Source organism: Stegastes partitus, unplaced genomic scaffold (assembly GCF_000690725.1).
Source record: "Stegastes partitus isolate 25-593 unplaced genomic scaffold, Stegastes_partitus-1.0.2 Scaffold174, whole genome shotgun sequence".
Lineage (NCBI taxonomy): Eukaryota > Metazoa > Chordata > Actinopteri > Pomacentridae > Stegastes > Stegastes partitus.
In genome coordinates this window covers 440,861-452,927 of record NW_007577905.1, presented here as the reverse complement: position 1 = coordinate 452,927, position 12,067 = coordinate 440,861, and the positions used below count along the sequence as shown (strand labels likewise).

The window sequence follows — 12,067 nt, the reverse complement described above, 5'->3', positions numbered from 1 at the left end:
TTAAACAGTAAGAGGCTCCACCTGGAGGCCCAACCAGGTACTGCAGCTAATCTACAACACTTCTGTGTTATCTGGGAAAACGTTGTGATCAGCAGATACTAAATATTAAATGATTTGAATTGGGTCGGGAGCAAAAAAAACCTGACCGGAACATCTCTGGATACAGCACTTAATTAAGCTTTCATTCACCATTATTCCTAATGATCAGGATATTAATAATGAAAACAGGAAATCCGATGCTACTCTTAGCACCCCGGAGGGTTTAGTTTGTTCTCAGCACCAGGAAAGTTTGTTGTGTTTTTCTGCTCTTTGAGTTAAAGTAAGCAAAGTTTATGATGTTCCAACACCACGCTTCGGTGGTGATGGCAAAAACAGCACATCATTATCTTTATTAAAGTGAAAATAGTGATGAGTCATCTTTGTGCATTAGTCATACTACATTAATCACAGCAAGTTTACTCCTGATCCATAATAATGAAGACATAAAAACATAGAAACGCACTGCGAAAGCCATATTACAGTAAAAAAAAAATTAAAAATGAGCACACACTGAGTAAAAATGTGCAAAAAAAAATTCCCCAAAACTGCTTAGGGTTCAGAGGGTTCATATAAAACTATCCTACCTGCCTATGAATGGTTCAGACGAAGACAGAGAATTGAAAAACTATTAAATATACAATCAGCCAAAAGTCTGAAAAACAAATAATAATAATTTTAGTTTGGTTATTTTCTGCTCTCTTCCTCTGGTCCCCCCGTCTCCACTGTGGACACGATAATAAACGTATAATTTCAAAGCTGTGGTACACAGTAAAATGCTCTGTATAATTCAACAACGCAGAAAACTAAAGCCTGGTTCCTGTTAAAGAAAGCCACTCCAGAGTCATAACAGCTCAGTGGTTCACCAAACAGCTCTCCACTAAATGACACTATTATTCCGTGTTTTTTAAAAAATCCACTCTAAATGATTGCAAATTATTAGCTGTGTAGCATGTGGTGGTGACTATGGTGAGAATGTGCATAAACCCAGAAACAAACAAACAAACATACAGAGAGATCACTGGGGTTATACTCACTGGATCTTCTTTGTGAAATTCTTTGTCACTATGCCTCCTTCTTCTTGTTTCTCTTCGTGTTTTCCTGTTTGGAAAGAAATTACATCAGCAGATGAGCTGAGCAACCTCGCATGACTTTAGAGATGATGACGTTGTGCAATAGTGAGGCAAGGTCACGGCTCATGAATGAGTCTCTATCACAGGTTCAACAGGACGGCCATCATACACCGGTGACTCTTTAAATCTTTAGTAGGAATGCAAATGAAAAAGGTGTCGATATAAATGAGCTTAAAATACATCTCCCTTGGCACACACAGTTTTCCATTGCTCCATCCCTGCAGCAGCGCTTGCTTTTGGACCTACAGGGTGGATCACAGTGTTGAAGTGGTTGTTTTAAAGAACAATTGTCCTGCAGAGGGTCTCATGTTGGTCAGAAGTGGGGAGGAACATCCAGTCCTGGAAAGCCTCCCTCTCTGTTTACGCCTGGTCCGTCTGGGGTTTGCTAGCAGCTGCTCCCTGGCTGCTAAATGTCAACGCCGCCGCCGGCAGCGTGGCCTGCCCCACCCCTCCACCCCTCGGCGCACTTCAGGCAGCCTGTGTGTTACCCTACACCCCCGCGGTGATGCTCCTGCCTGCTCAAAGAGCTGGACTCCACCAGAGACGGAGGCTGAAGCTCTGCAGAGGGGCAATCGCCAGAGAAGTCATGAGATTATTATGAAAACGTCATCGTGACTTAAGAAGTAAAACTGGTCCCCTGATCATCTCCCACAGAAACCAAGCTTCTCCTTCTGCCTCTTCTTGTTTTCGACTCTCAGATACTAAATTCCAGATGTGTTACACTGAATGTTCTGGGAGGAGAGCGGCGTCTCAACGAGCTGGATGACGTCTTCTGTCTTTACAAGTACCAAGGGCTTGGGTGGAGGTTTCATATTTGCAGATGGAGTTTACAGCTTTTTATACTTGTGTTTGAAATCACTTAATCTCAAGTCCTCAAAGTCACCGACTACTGAATGTATGTAGTCTGTGTTACAGCCCAGCAATCACTGTTTAAATGCAGCTCAGACGGGTGCACTACGACGATTACTAGATTAACATAGCCAGGCTTTCTCTATGTTAGCCGGCTAAACTTAACCTTAACCTGTGCACACTTCCATAAAAAGAGACGCTGGATGCATCGATGGCGGGCCGCCTACTTCAGCTAAGACGATCAGGCTGTCAAAATTTATTACAGAAAGAAGCAACACTTTTACTGCAAATGATGCAAGAGAGGAATTCTGACAGAGAAAAACATTGCTCATGTAAGTTAGTATATTTATTTTAAGGTAGTCTCAAAGTCGCTGCTTATTTCTAACATGACAGCTTCATAACAGAACTCTTCAAACATGATACTTATGAAGTGAGTAAAACTGTCCCATAAATGAAGGATACGTGAAAATCACTTTGGCCAAATCGAAGCAAAAATGACTATTTATTGAATATTCTCGCTGATAAATAGACCAATCTGTTTTGTAATCTGTATTCTATTAGTGTTAAATGAACTCTGCAGCAAATCAGGACCAAACACAGAAACATATTTATGCATGTTGTGCGTAACCACCATGTAGGTTTCCTCCCGACGTTATTAATTTACAGCTCAATGGGTTTGCAGATGTGACACGTTCCACCTGCTGAGAATCTCTATCGCTCATTGAGGAGTGTCAGGAAACAAACTGGTGAAAGGGTAGCGCTTCTGCAGCCGATTAAAACCTGCACCTCTGAACACAACCTCCTCCAGATCAGGTGAGCCGTGCAGCATCAGTTACCACGGTGATCTAGTGCAGGGGTTCTCACCTGGTCTCACCCTGGGACCCACATGGTCATGAAGTCGCGACCCAGTTTTACTTATAATTCAGTATTCAATATATTTTGCTGTGCAACATGCATTTCAGAGCTTATAACCGTGCACAGTAACTGGACCATGACCACTGCATGTACACAAGTGAATAAAACCATCACTCAGAGGGGGGGAGGGGTGCTGGCGCTGAGCTTCCGGTACGACCAACGGGGAGGGATGTTCGGAGATAGGGGCAGCTGTGGCTCAGGTGGTAGAGCGAGTCGGTCGATGATCGGAAGGTCGGCGGTTCGATTCCGCCCTGTAACCTGTTTCATGGTCGTTGTGTCCTTGGGCAAGACAGTTCACCACCTTGCCTGGTGTGAATGAATGGATTGTTGAGGTGGTGGTTGGGGGGGCAGAATGGCAGCCACGCCTCTGTCAGTCTGCCCCAGGGCAGCTGTGGCTACAATCGTAGCTATCACCACCAGAATGAATGTGTGTGAATGAATAGCGTGAATGAAAAGCGTCTTTGAGTGTCCAGAAAAGTGCTTTAGAAATCTGATCAATTATTATTATTATTAGATCCAAACTGATATCCAGATTCTAGCACAGTGAACCAATAGGTGGCTATTCGGGTCCAGTCCTAGTATGAAAACCCACATTTTAAATACCCCGGGTCATGTTTTTGTCAACTCGCGTCCCAACATCAACACAAACTTAAAACGAATGTCAAACAAACTATGGTTACCATGCCTGTCAAAATAAATAATGAGTCCAACCTGAGACGCACATTATATATTATTTAAATTTGACCAGCTGTCCACGACCCACCCAGAACAGGTCCACGACCCACCCAGAACAGGTCCGCGACCCACCAGTTGAGAACCCCTGATCTAGTGGGTTTAAAGAGAGCCCCCTTCGTGACACTGACACTCACCAACCCACTAATCGTTCTCTGGCCACTAATCAACCCGTCTTGAGTTCGGTCCATTTCTGGTGTGAAGTGCGTCCACCGGTTTAACTGCTTTTAAGAGGTTGCCGCCCTCCGAATCTATCCGTCTGTTTTTCATCTGTCAAAAGGGCAACATCATCTATCAATGCGCTCAAAAACCCACAACACAAACAACGTGACCTTTACACTGATTGGTACGACTGCTTTGTGATCGACTAATGTGAGGGTCACTGTGCAGTTTGGTTGGATTTAAACTGACTTGGTTATAAAAGTCACTTCACTTTTGATGGAAAACTCGGTACTTTGTTGACCCAACCATCCACCCCAGGCCCCCTCAGACATTTTCTTTTCTCATTGCATTTAACAGATGGCCAACAATTGGATCTACATACAGTGGGTCATTTAAAGCATTTGAATAAAGGATAGCTGCTGTCTTTTTCCTCGTAGGAGCCTTTGCTATTCCTGTGACTAATAACTCAGCAGCCCTCTGCCTTCTTTAGCCTCATACTCATTGTGTTTCAGCTGTTTGTGTTCACTTGGTCACTGACGGCTACGAAACTGAGGTAACAGGATTCAGAAATGCATTAAGACACAGCATCCCGTACCAAACTGTCCACATTGTGTTTAACTAATAACGGCCTTCAGCTAATCTTTGCCCTCTTTCGGTAAGCTTTTAACTCGCATCCGTGTCAAACATTTGTTCATTCACGCACTGAACGCCGCTAACACGCTTGTACTACATTCCCGGCCACACTTTTAGAACAGGTTGAGTCACTGCAGGCAGTCGGGCCCAACATGGCGCTGATTGAATGACCCAACTGGCATACCAACAATGTGTTTATAAAAAACCCAGAGCCGGGGGGCCTGCTGTCCTCTGTGCCCTCTTCAGCCCCGGGTATCCCTGGAATTCAGCCGTCTTCTCAGGTGCCGACTTCAGGAAGCAATATCTTCGACTTACGCCCGTAATCGGTGACTGAGCTTGAACGTGACACCGGCAGAAACAGAACCTGCACGAGGACCGCCGGGGAAAAGTCAGGTCCTGTTTCCAGAACAGTCTCCGCGGTGCTTAGCGGCAGCGAGCGGCTTGTCTTATTGTAAACAGAGACTGTTGTCACGGGCCTTGCCTTAAAATCTAAATCGAGCTCATGCGTGGCTGAGGGAGTGATTCTCCAAGAATCTGAAACAGGTGTCTAAGCTTGAGGATCTGCCTGCCAACTTGCAAGTCCCAGTTCCCAAAATCTGTCCCGCTCCACCACATCAAGACTCATTAATGCTGAGACCATGTTGCACCACAGAGGCTCTTTGATTGCGCTGCTTTAGTTGTGCTGCCAAAGTGAAAGAGCTGATATTTCTTGGCCTGATTAGACATAATGAGCATCCTGAGAGATATTTACAGTAGCGAGTTGTTGTTTAAGAGTTGTTTCATCAAACTCTTTCATATTCTGGCCTTTGACTTTACTTTTTTCAGCTATTTTAAAGTATTTTACATGGATGGATGTTTTTTTTGTCCACAACTTTTTGAATGACACTCGAGTGTCGTTTAAAAAAAAGGCTTCTAGTGAAGGTTCTGTGATTTAAAATGCTCTGAATTTCAAAATCCTAAAAGTTAGTGTTAAATGTTTATGAAATATATATTCATTGGAGTTAAATTTTGTTTCTTGTGTTGTTCTTTCAGTCTGTGATTCAATTTTCGTTGTCAGGCGAGTTTCATTTTGAAGGAGCAGGAGAAGTTTATTTCTTCATGTTTTCTTGCTCCAAATGACGACGAAGCCGAGTTAAATCTTGAGTTTTTCCTTCAGTTATTCATGAACTTAACAGAAACTACTTTTTCCAACCAATTAATGGCGTCTAAATGTAGAATAATTAGAAGACATAACAACGTACTGAATGGGAAGCAGTCCAGATTCCTTGGACATCATCCCAGCCTCCACTCAAAAGTATGATTAGACTGAAAAAGCTTCTTTATTTTATGTTATATATACACTACACTTGTTTACCATACTTTCTTTTCAACTGGAACTTCTTGAGCTGTATTTCAACACACAGAAAATAAAATTCCTGGTGGGGAAATGTTGCCCCAAATGTCACATAAACAACAATGAGGGAGAATATGATCCTATTTGTACTGGCTATGATGTTTATGTTCTACTTATTGTGTCTTCTGTGTATTATGCCTCATAATTACTTTTCATTCACCCCATTTAAAGGCACTTTGGACAGCAGGTGTTGTCTTTAAATATAATCTATAAATAAAAGTGACTGGACCAGCTCTGGTATTAATGTGAACTGATGGCTGCCACAGTGGGAGTCATCAGGTGGGTTCACTTTGACCTCCAGTCACTGAGCATAAGACATCCCAAAACACCACAAAGTGAAAAGTTTTCTTCCCCCTAATTGACCTGATGATTATTTATACAACAGGAAAAAAAAAAAAGTCCATCCAGACTCACCTGACACTTCTACAAATCCGTCTCTCGTCTTTACGTTCAGCTCCTCTGGTTTGAAGCTGTGGACGTTCACGCAGACCTTCCAGGGCTCCCCGCCGGTGGTGGAGACGGTGCCGGTGGGGGAGCTGCGGGAGGAGGGCTCTCCGTACCTGCTGGTGTACAGCGCGGGGCCTCCGGTGGACTGACGCTGGGGGAAACCTGTGCGTAAAGTGCTGCTGAACGGCGACGGGCTGAGGCGCGTGCTTAGCCGGCCCGGCCGAGCCCAGCCCGGCCAGTCCATCGCCAGGTCGTCGGGGAAAGGTGGCATCCCAAAGTCATCTTCCATAAACCGAGAGGCGAGCTGATCCCTGAACGGTGACTGATCCCGGAATTCTCCAAACGGATCTCTGGGAAATCTCTGCCGGCTTCCCATCGTGTAAAAGTCTCCCTCTGCCATGTCCAAAAGCCAGGAAAAGTTCTGTTACTTACGCAAAGATAACCCCTTTCTCTGAATAATAAAAAAAAACAGCAGAACTTATCTCTCTGTGTGGTAAAACTTTATCTCTTTTGGATTACGCACATCACCGTTACGCAATAAGTCACCTGTTGATCCAAAGATAACCTCCGACGTGAACCGCAAGTTTCTTAAACCTCAAAGTGAACTGATCTCATTTCTTCTGGCTGCGGGTTTTATACTGAGCTTGTTCCTCAGACGATGAGTCTGCACAGAGCAAGTGTCGGGAAAGTGCTGGGAGGAACTGGAGAGTTCTCACACTGCAAAAAAACACTTCCTTACACTAACATTACACTCTTTAACAGCGAGAAACTTTAACAAACCAGGGGCATGTTCTGAACTAAACTAACCTTCCAGCTGTTTGGTAGTTTTAAATTGTACATACAGCCTCAAATTAAGATTAAATGGTTTGTTGATGTGGATATTTTTTGCAGTGGAGCAGCAACAGCTGACCGAAGACCAGCCCCTCCTTTTACCAAACTAAGTTGCACAGCGTCCACATGTCCATCAGCTGGAGCTCCCTCCTCCTGGTGACTCACAGGCTTTTTAATAGAAGATAACGCAGAGCTGCAGGTTCAAACAGCATTGATGTCACTGGACGGATTAAACAAAACGACTAAGAAGTCAACTTTGTGCAGACGGCATCCACTCTGGATGAAGACATGAATCTTTTATAAGTAAAAAAAAGAAAAAAAAAAGCCTAACTTCTGCTGTTTCTAGTTGGAAAAATGTTGCATTCAGCCGATTGTGCTGGAAAAAGTTTCAAGCCGTTCATCTGGTGAGAAATTCTTAACCAAAAGTAAAGTTGATCCCAAACCTTGTGAGGTGCGGCTTTAAAGGAGAACCATCCGGAAGTGGTTCATAGACGCTCTTTTGACCAGTGACTATTAAAGGTTAAAATGCAGCTTCATTCAGCTAAAACGATGCCACAGCTGGCTCGCTGGATGCTGATGTCAGGTTAAGGCCGTAGTCAGACACAGCTGAGGCCAGGATTCTCACATCCTGCTCTTTGCCAAATTGTTTGCAATCATTTGCAATCGGCTGCGCAGACCGCTGATGAAGTTGCTGCTGTGCACGTATCTGCTCAAACTGTGACGAAACTGGTTTGCAATCTTGCTGCCCACATCAAGGCCTTGATGTAACGGCAGAACGGTGCTAAACCCGGCTCCAGCTGGCAACTTCTTACCATCAGTGGACAGTAGCAGGATGGATCTTTTTGCTGGTAAATCTGGTTTTCTTGCGATGCAGATGTTGATGTTGTGCGGAGAAGACGGGCAGGCGTGTGCCGTAAACAAACAATATGTCTGCACATTAACGCTGGCTATCTCAATATGGAGATCAAATCCTCACATCCATGGTCATCCAGTTCCTTCACCACTTGATGCGTCCTCATGTTTCCAGAATATGCACGGTCCTCCTCGCAGCAAAAAGTATCCCAGTCCTACCATGGACGCTCCAGACATGCCGCCCGTCCGACATCTGCAGGACACTCTGGATGCAAATGGTGGATAAACTTTTACTGATGTAGTTTCTGGTCTATGACTCCATCTTTACCCGCCAATCATCATTTCCATAGTGTCGAGACGCCGAGCGCTGGAACAACAAATACTTTTCCCCCCTATGCTACAAGGAATGGATGGAGTTTGATCAAATATCACATGCTGCGTTCAGTGTGTTTACTGCAACAGGTCAGCGGGTGTTCATCTGGTTTTTTTGGAGCATTAAAACAAGACTGCAGCGGCACTTCCATCAGAACATGATTTTATATAGCTTATTTTGAACACACAGTGAAAGGGAGAGTTGACTTCATGGGGCTATGATGGGACCGATTCAGTTTCTAGATGACACGTCATTACAATGTGGAGCGCACACTGACACCAGATAAAATGTGACAGTGTGAAAAAAAAAAAAAAGAGTTCTCAGTATGCTCGTTTCATATGGAAATGCATAATTTAACACAGAAACACTGGATCACTATTGCTATATGAGCTTGTTATTGGGATTTTTAAAATAACAAAAGACATGATCAGAGGGACCTTAAGCACAAAGACATCTAGAGTCTGTTGATTGAAGCCTAACCGGCACATTTGTCTCCTTTTTCCTCTTTCACTGGCCAAAGCATCGTCACATTTTAAACATCCAACACGGCCCCAGTCACATTCTGTAATCAGATAATCACAACTTTTGAGTCATTTGTACAACGCAGATGCATATTTACACCACAGTACTTACATGTTCAAAATCATTTTGCACAAGAACCGATGTAAACTTTACATTGTGAGACGGGGAGAGGGCCCGCTGGCCCTGCGAGCCCGTCCAGAAAGTCGATCGACACGACCGCACAGACCTCCCGCCGGCACCTCGTCGACGCTGGTCGACACAAGTCGGCATCGGTTTGGAGTTTATGGGTGACTTCTGTGCCAAGTTCTTTCCTGTTTTTTTTTCTCCTCGGCGTCAGATTTCCCTCATTCGTCCAATTTAGTAGACATTCAGGGAAATAAGCTGAGAGTATTGAGTGCATAGAGAGCAGTCTGTCAGGCCCGGAGCGGTAACACAGGCAGGATGATGGATTTGAAATGATGGAGAGATGTAACTCTTACTTCAGAGCAAAGGCAGATTCAGACTTTGTGCAGATTCAAACTCAGGAGTCGGAGCAAAATAACTCGGGGAGGAACAGCGTGACTTTTGGGGACATGTACTTATTTTTTTTTTGGACTTATCTTAGAAAGAAGGAGCTACCCAACTCTATCCAAAGGCCACAAAAAGTCCACCTACCAGAACCAGAGAATTAACATGTTTCTCAAATGGCAAGATGACATAACTTTACCTAAAACCAAAACTTGCTCTAACACTTTAGTTTTTGTACAAATAAGATGTAACTTGTTTGTTAGCAAGATGCTGGGAGGTGGATTTTGTTTCCTTTAGACACAGCCAGGCTAGCTGCTTCCCTGTTTCTAGTCTTTATGCTAAGCTAAGCTAAGCTAAGCTAAGCTAAGCTAACCATCTCCTAGCTGTAGTTTCATATTTCAGAAACAGACAAGAGATTGGTGTCGATCTTTTCTACTAACTCTTGATAAGATAGAAAAAAATAAAATAAATCAACCAAAAAGAACCGAAACATCCGACAGGGAAACATCTTTTCTGCACTTCCACTTCTTGTTCGTCTTTCTTTTCAAACATCTGCTTTGAGGTTCATGTACGAGTCAGAATAATTTACAACAGACCAAAAAACACTTTACAGCAGTGTCATATAAACTAAACTGACAGTGTTGCATAGAAAGACTGACCACTACTGAGAGGGACAACAAACCAATAAATATTAAATAAGTAATAAATATGTATGGTGCTGCACAATTCAAAAATTTGACCTTCAATCACAGGTGCATGATGGATTTGGCTCCAGTGTTGTAGTGAAACAATATCATCATTCAAGTAAATCAATGCTCTTCATTAGTTCAGACTTATTTTCAGCAGCCAAATGAGGTCCAGCTTCTGTGCTTCATTTAAAACGACCAAATAAACAAAAACAAACACAGCCTGAATCATACATGAAGTAAAGACAGCTCTTTTTTTTTTTTTTTTTAATTTAACCCTCTGAACCTCGGATAGTTTCTGGCCTTTGTTTTTGCTCTGGTCACATTTTTTCTTCACTGCAAGATAAAGTCCTGCAGAAAGAACTACGACTATTAGTAACAATAATTCAAAAATCCCTTTGTGTCGTATAACAACAACAAAATGCCATAAATCATTAAAAAAAAAAGAAATTAAAGCTGAATTCCTTTGACTACGTATTTTACAGAAATTGAAAAAATAAATGGAATGTATGACCATTTACAAGATTTTTCACTTTTTTTTCCTTTTTTTTTTTTGCCAATTTTGGTAAAATAAAAATAAATAAATTACATATAATAGGCATTTTACTATTACGATTTTTAAATTTGTTTTCATTCTTTAAAAAAAAAAAAAAAAAAAAGCACAGTTCATCCCAGTTCAGTTGAAACGTCCCTGAAATGTTGTCATGTGACACATTTGGCTGCAACTAATAGCTTCACAGCGGCACTGAGAAGCACAAACTGTAGTTTCTAACAAAATCTGTTTGGAGTTTATCGTCTATTTTTTTGAAAATATTTAAATGAGAATAAAGTGACTTTGAGGAGATATAATAATTTTAAAAGTCAGACTTGGTTCAGATGAGTAGTTCAAGGTGCCAGAGAGCTGAAAACACAACAACTCTTTCTGTGTTTATAGTTTCTGGCGCTGATACACAATGTAATTTTGGCAATTTTTTAAAAATAAAGCATGACATTTAAACCTGCTGGCAAGTTTAGAGATTCAGAGGGTTAAGAAGTGAAGCAGATAAAAAAGTTCGTTATCTTTACCGTCTCCCAAAAAAAAGAATCCAACAAATGTTTCATTCGCCGTGAAGGAGAAAAGCTCCTCCGACTGTGTGAAACTTTTGTCCAACAACCCCCCCGACGGTTCAATCGCTCTGTGCTGTAGTACATGGACTGACATTTCAATCGTTTTCCACTTGATCAGAGAATAAATTAATTTGACATTTGAGCTGACAGGCAGTTTGCTCGCCATCGGGCCACCCCGGCTCAGAAAACACGTCTGTTCTCCGCCTTGAACGGAGCAATAAACCATTTTCTTATTCCTGATAACGATCCCTGTGAAGCCGTCGGTAAACACTCGGATCAAACGGCTCAAATGTTACCTCAACACACGGGACAGTAAATGTCTGCTGTCCTGTTAGACATCGGCTCACCTGGTGCATCTGCACTTGCATATGGCCAAATATACTGTACTGCAAATCAAAGTAAAAATGGGAATCAGGCTCTTCCGATGCTTCTTGGACCCCTTCAGCAGGCCACATTATGGAGCATCAATTATGAAATAAACCATTTCAAAGCATTTACAAGAATAATTGAAGTGCAGAGACTTATGGGATGAAACACGGATGTAAGTCGACTAAATGCAGGAACAGTGTTTCTCTCCTATGTTCGGTTTCTATTGTAGATATCTGGAGATGAACAGTCTCAGGCCATTGTAAGTGCTGATGCAAGAGGATGCAGTGTAAGAACCAAACAAACAAACAAACATAAAGACATTCAGTCTCCAGTGGTCTCTGTGGGCAGAGTGAACAAGACCGCCTCAACAAAAGACGTGCTCGGACCACCGCTGGGACATCTCCGCCCAAGCGTCAAAGCGGACCACGGAGACGGTCCATTGCTCCGACATCCACCGTCCTCGCTCTCAACCGGGAACACGGCTGCGGCTTCAGCCCCCCTTTGATGTTCTCTGAGACGC

At 42.9% G+C, this 12,067-nt stretch overlaps 1 protein-coding gene across 1 annotated transcript in view; it reads right to left on the bottom strand.

The window, feature by feature from the left end:
• Positions 1–6,916, bottom strand: part of hspb8 (heat shock protein b8) — a 25,538-nt gene extending 18,622 nt beyond the window's left edge. The window contains exons 1-2 of the mRNA XM_008279881.1: positions 6,268–6,916; positions 1,074–1,137 (exon numbers count right to left, since the gene is read on the bottom strand). Coding sequence (XP_008278103.1) covers positions 1,074–1,137; positions 6,268–6,700 — 497 coding nt within the window. The 5' untranslated portion in view covers positions 6,701–6,916. The remainder of the gene's footprint in view (positions 1–1,073; positions 1,138–6,267) is intronic.
• Between the last annotated feature and the right edge of the window lie 5,151 nt (positions 6,917–12,067).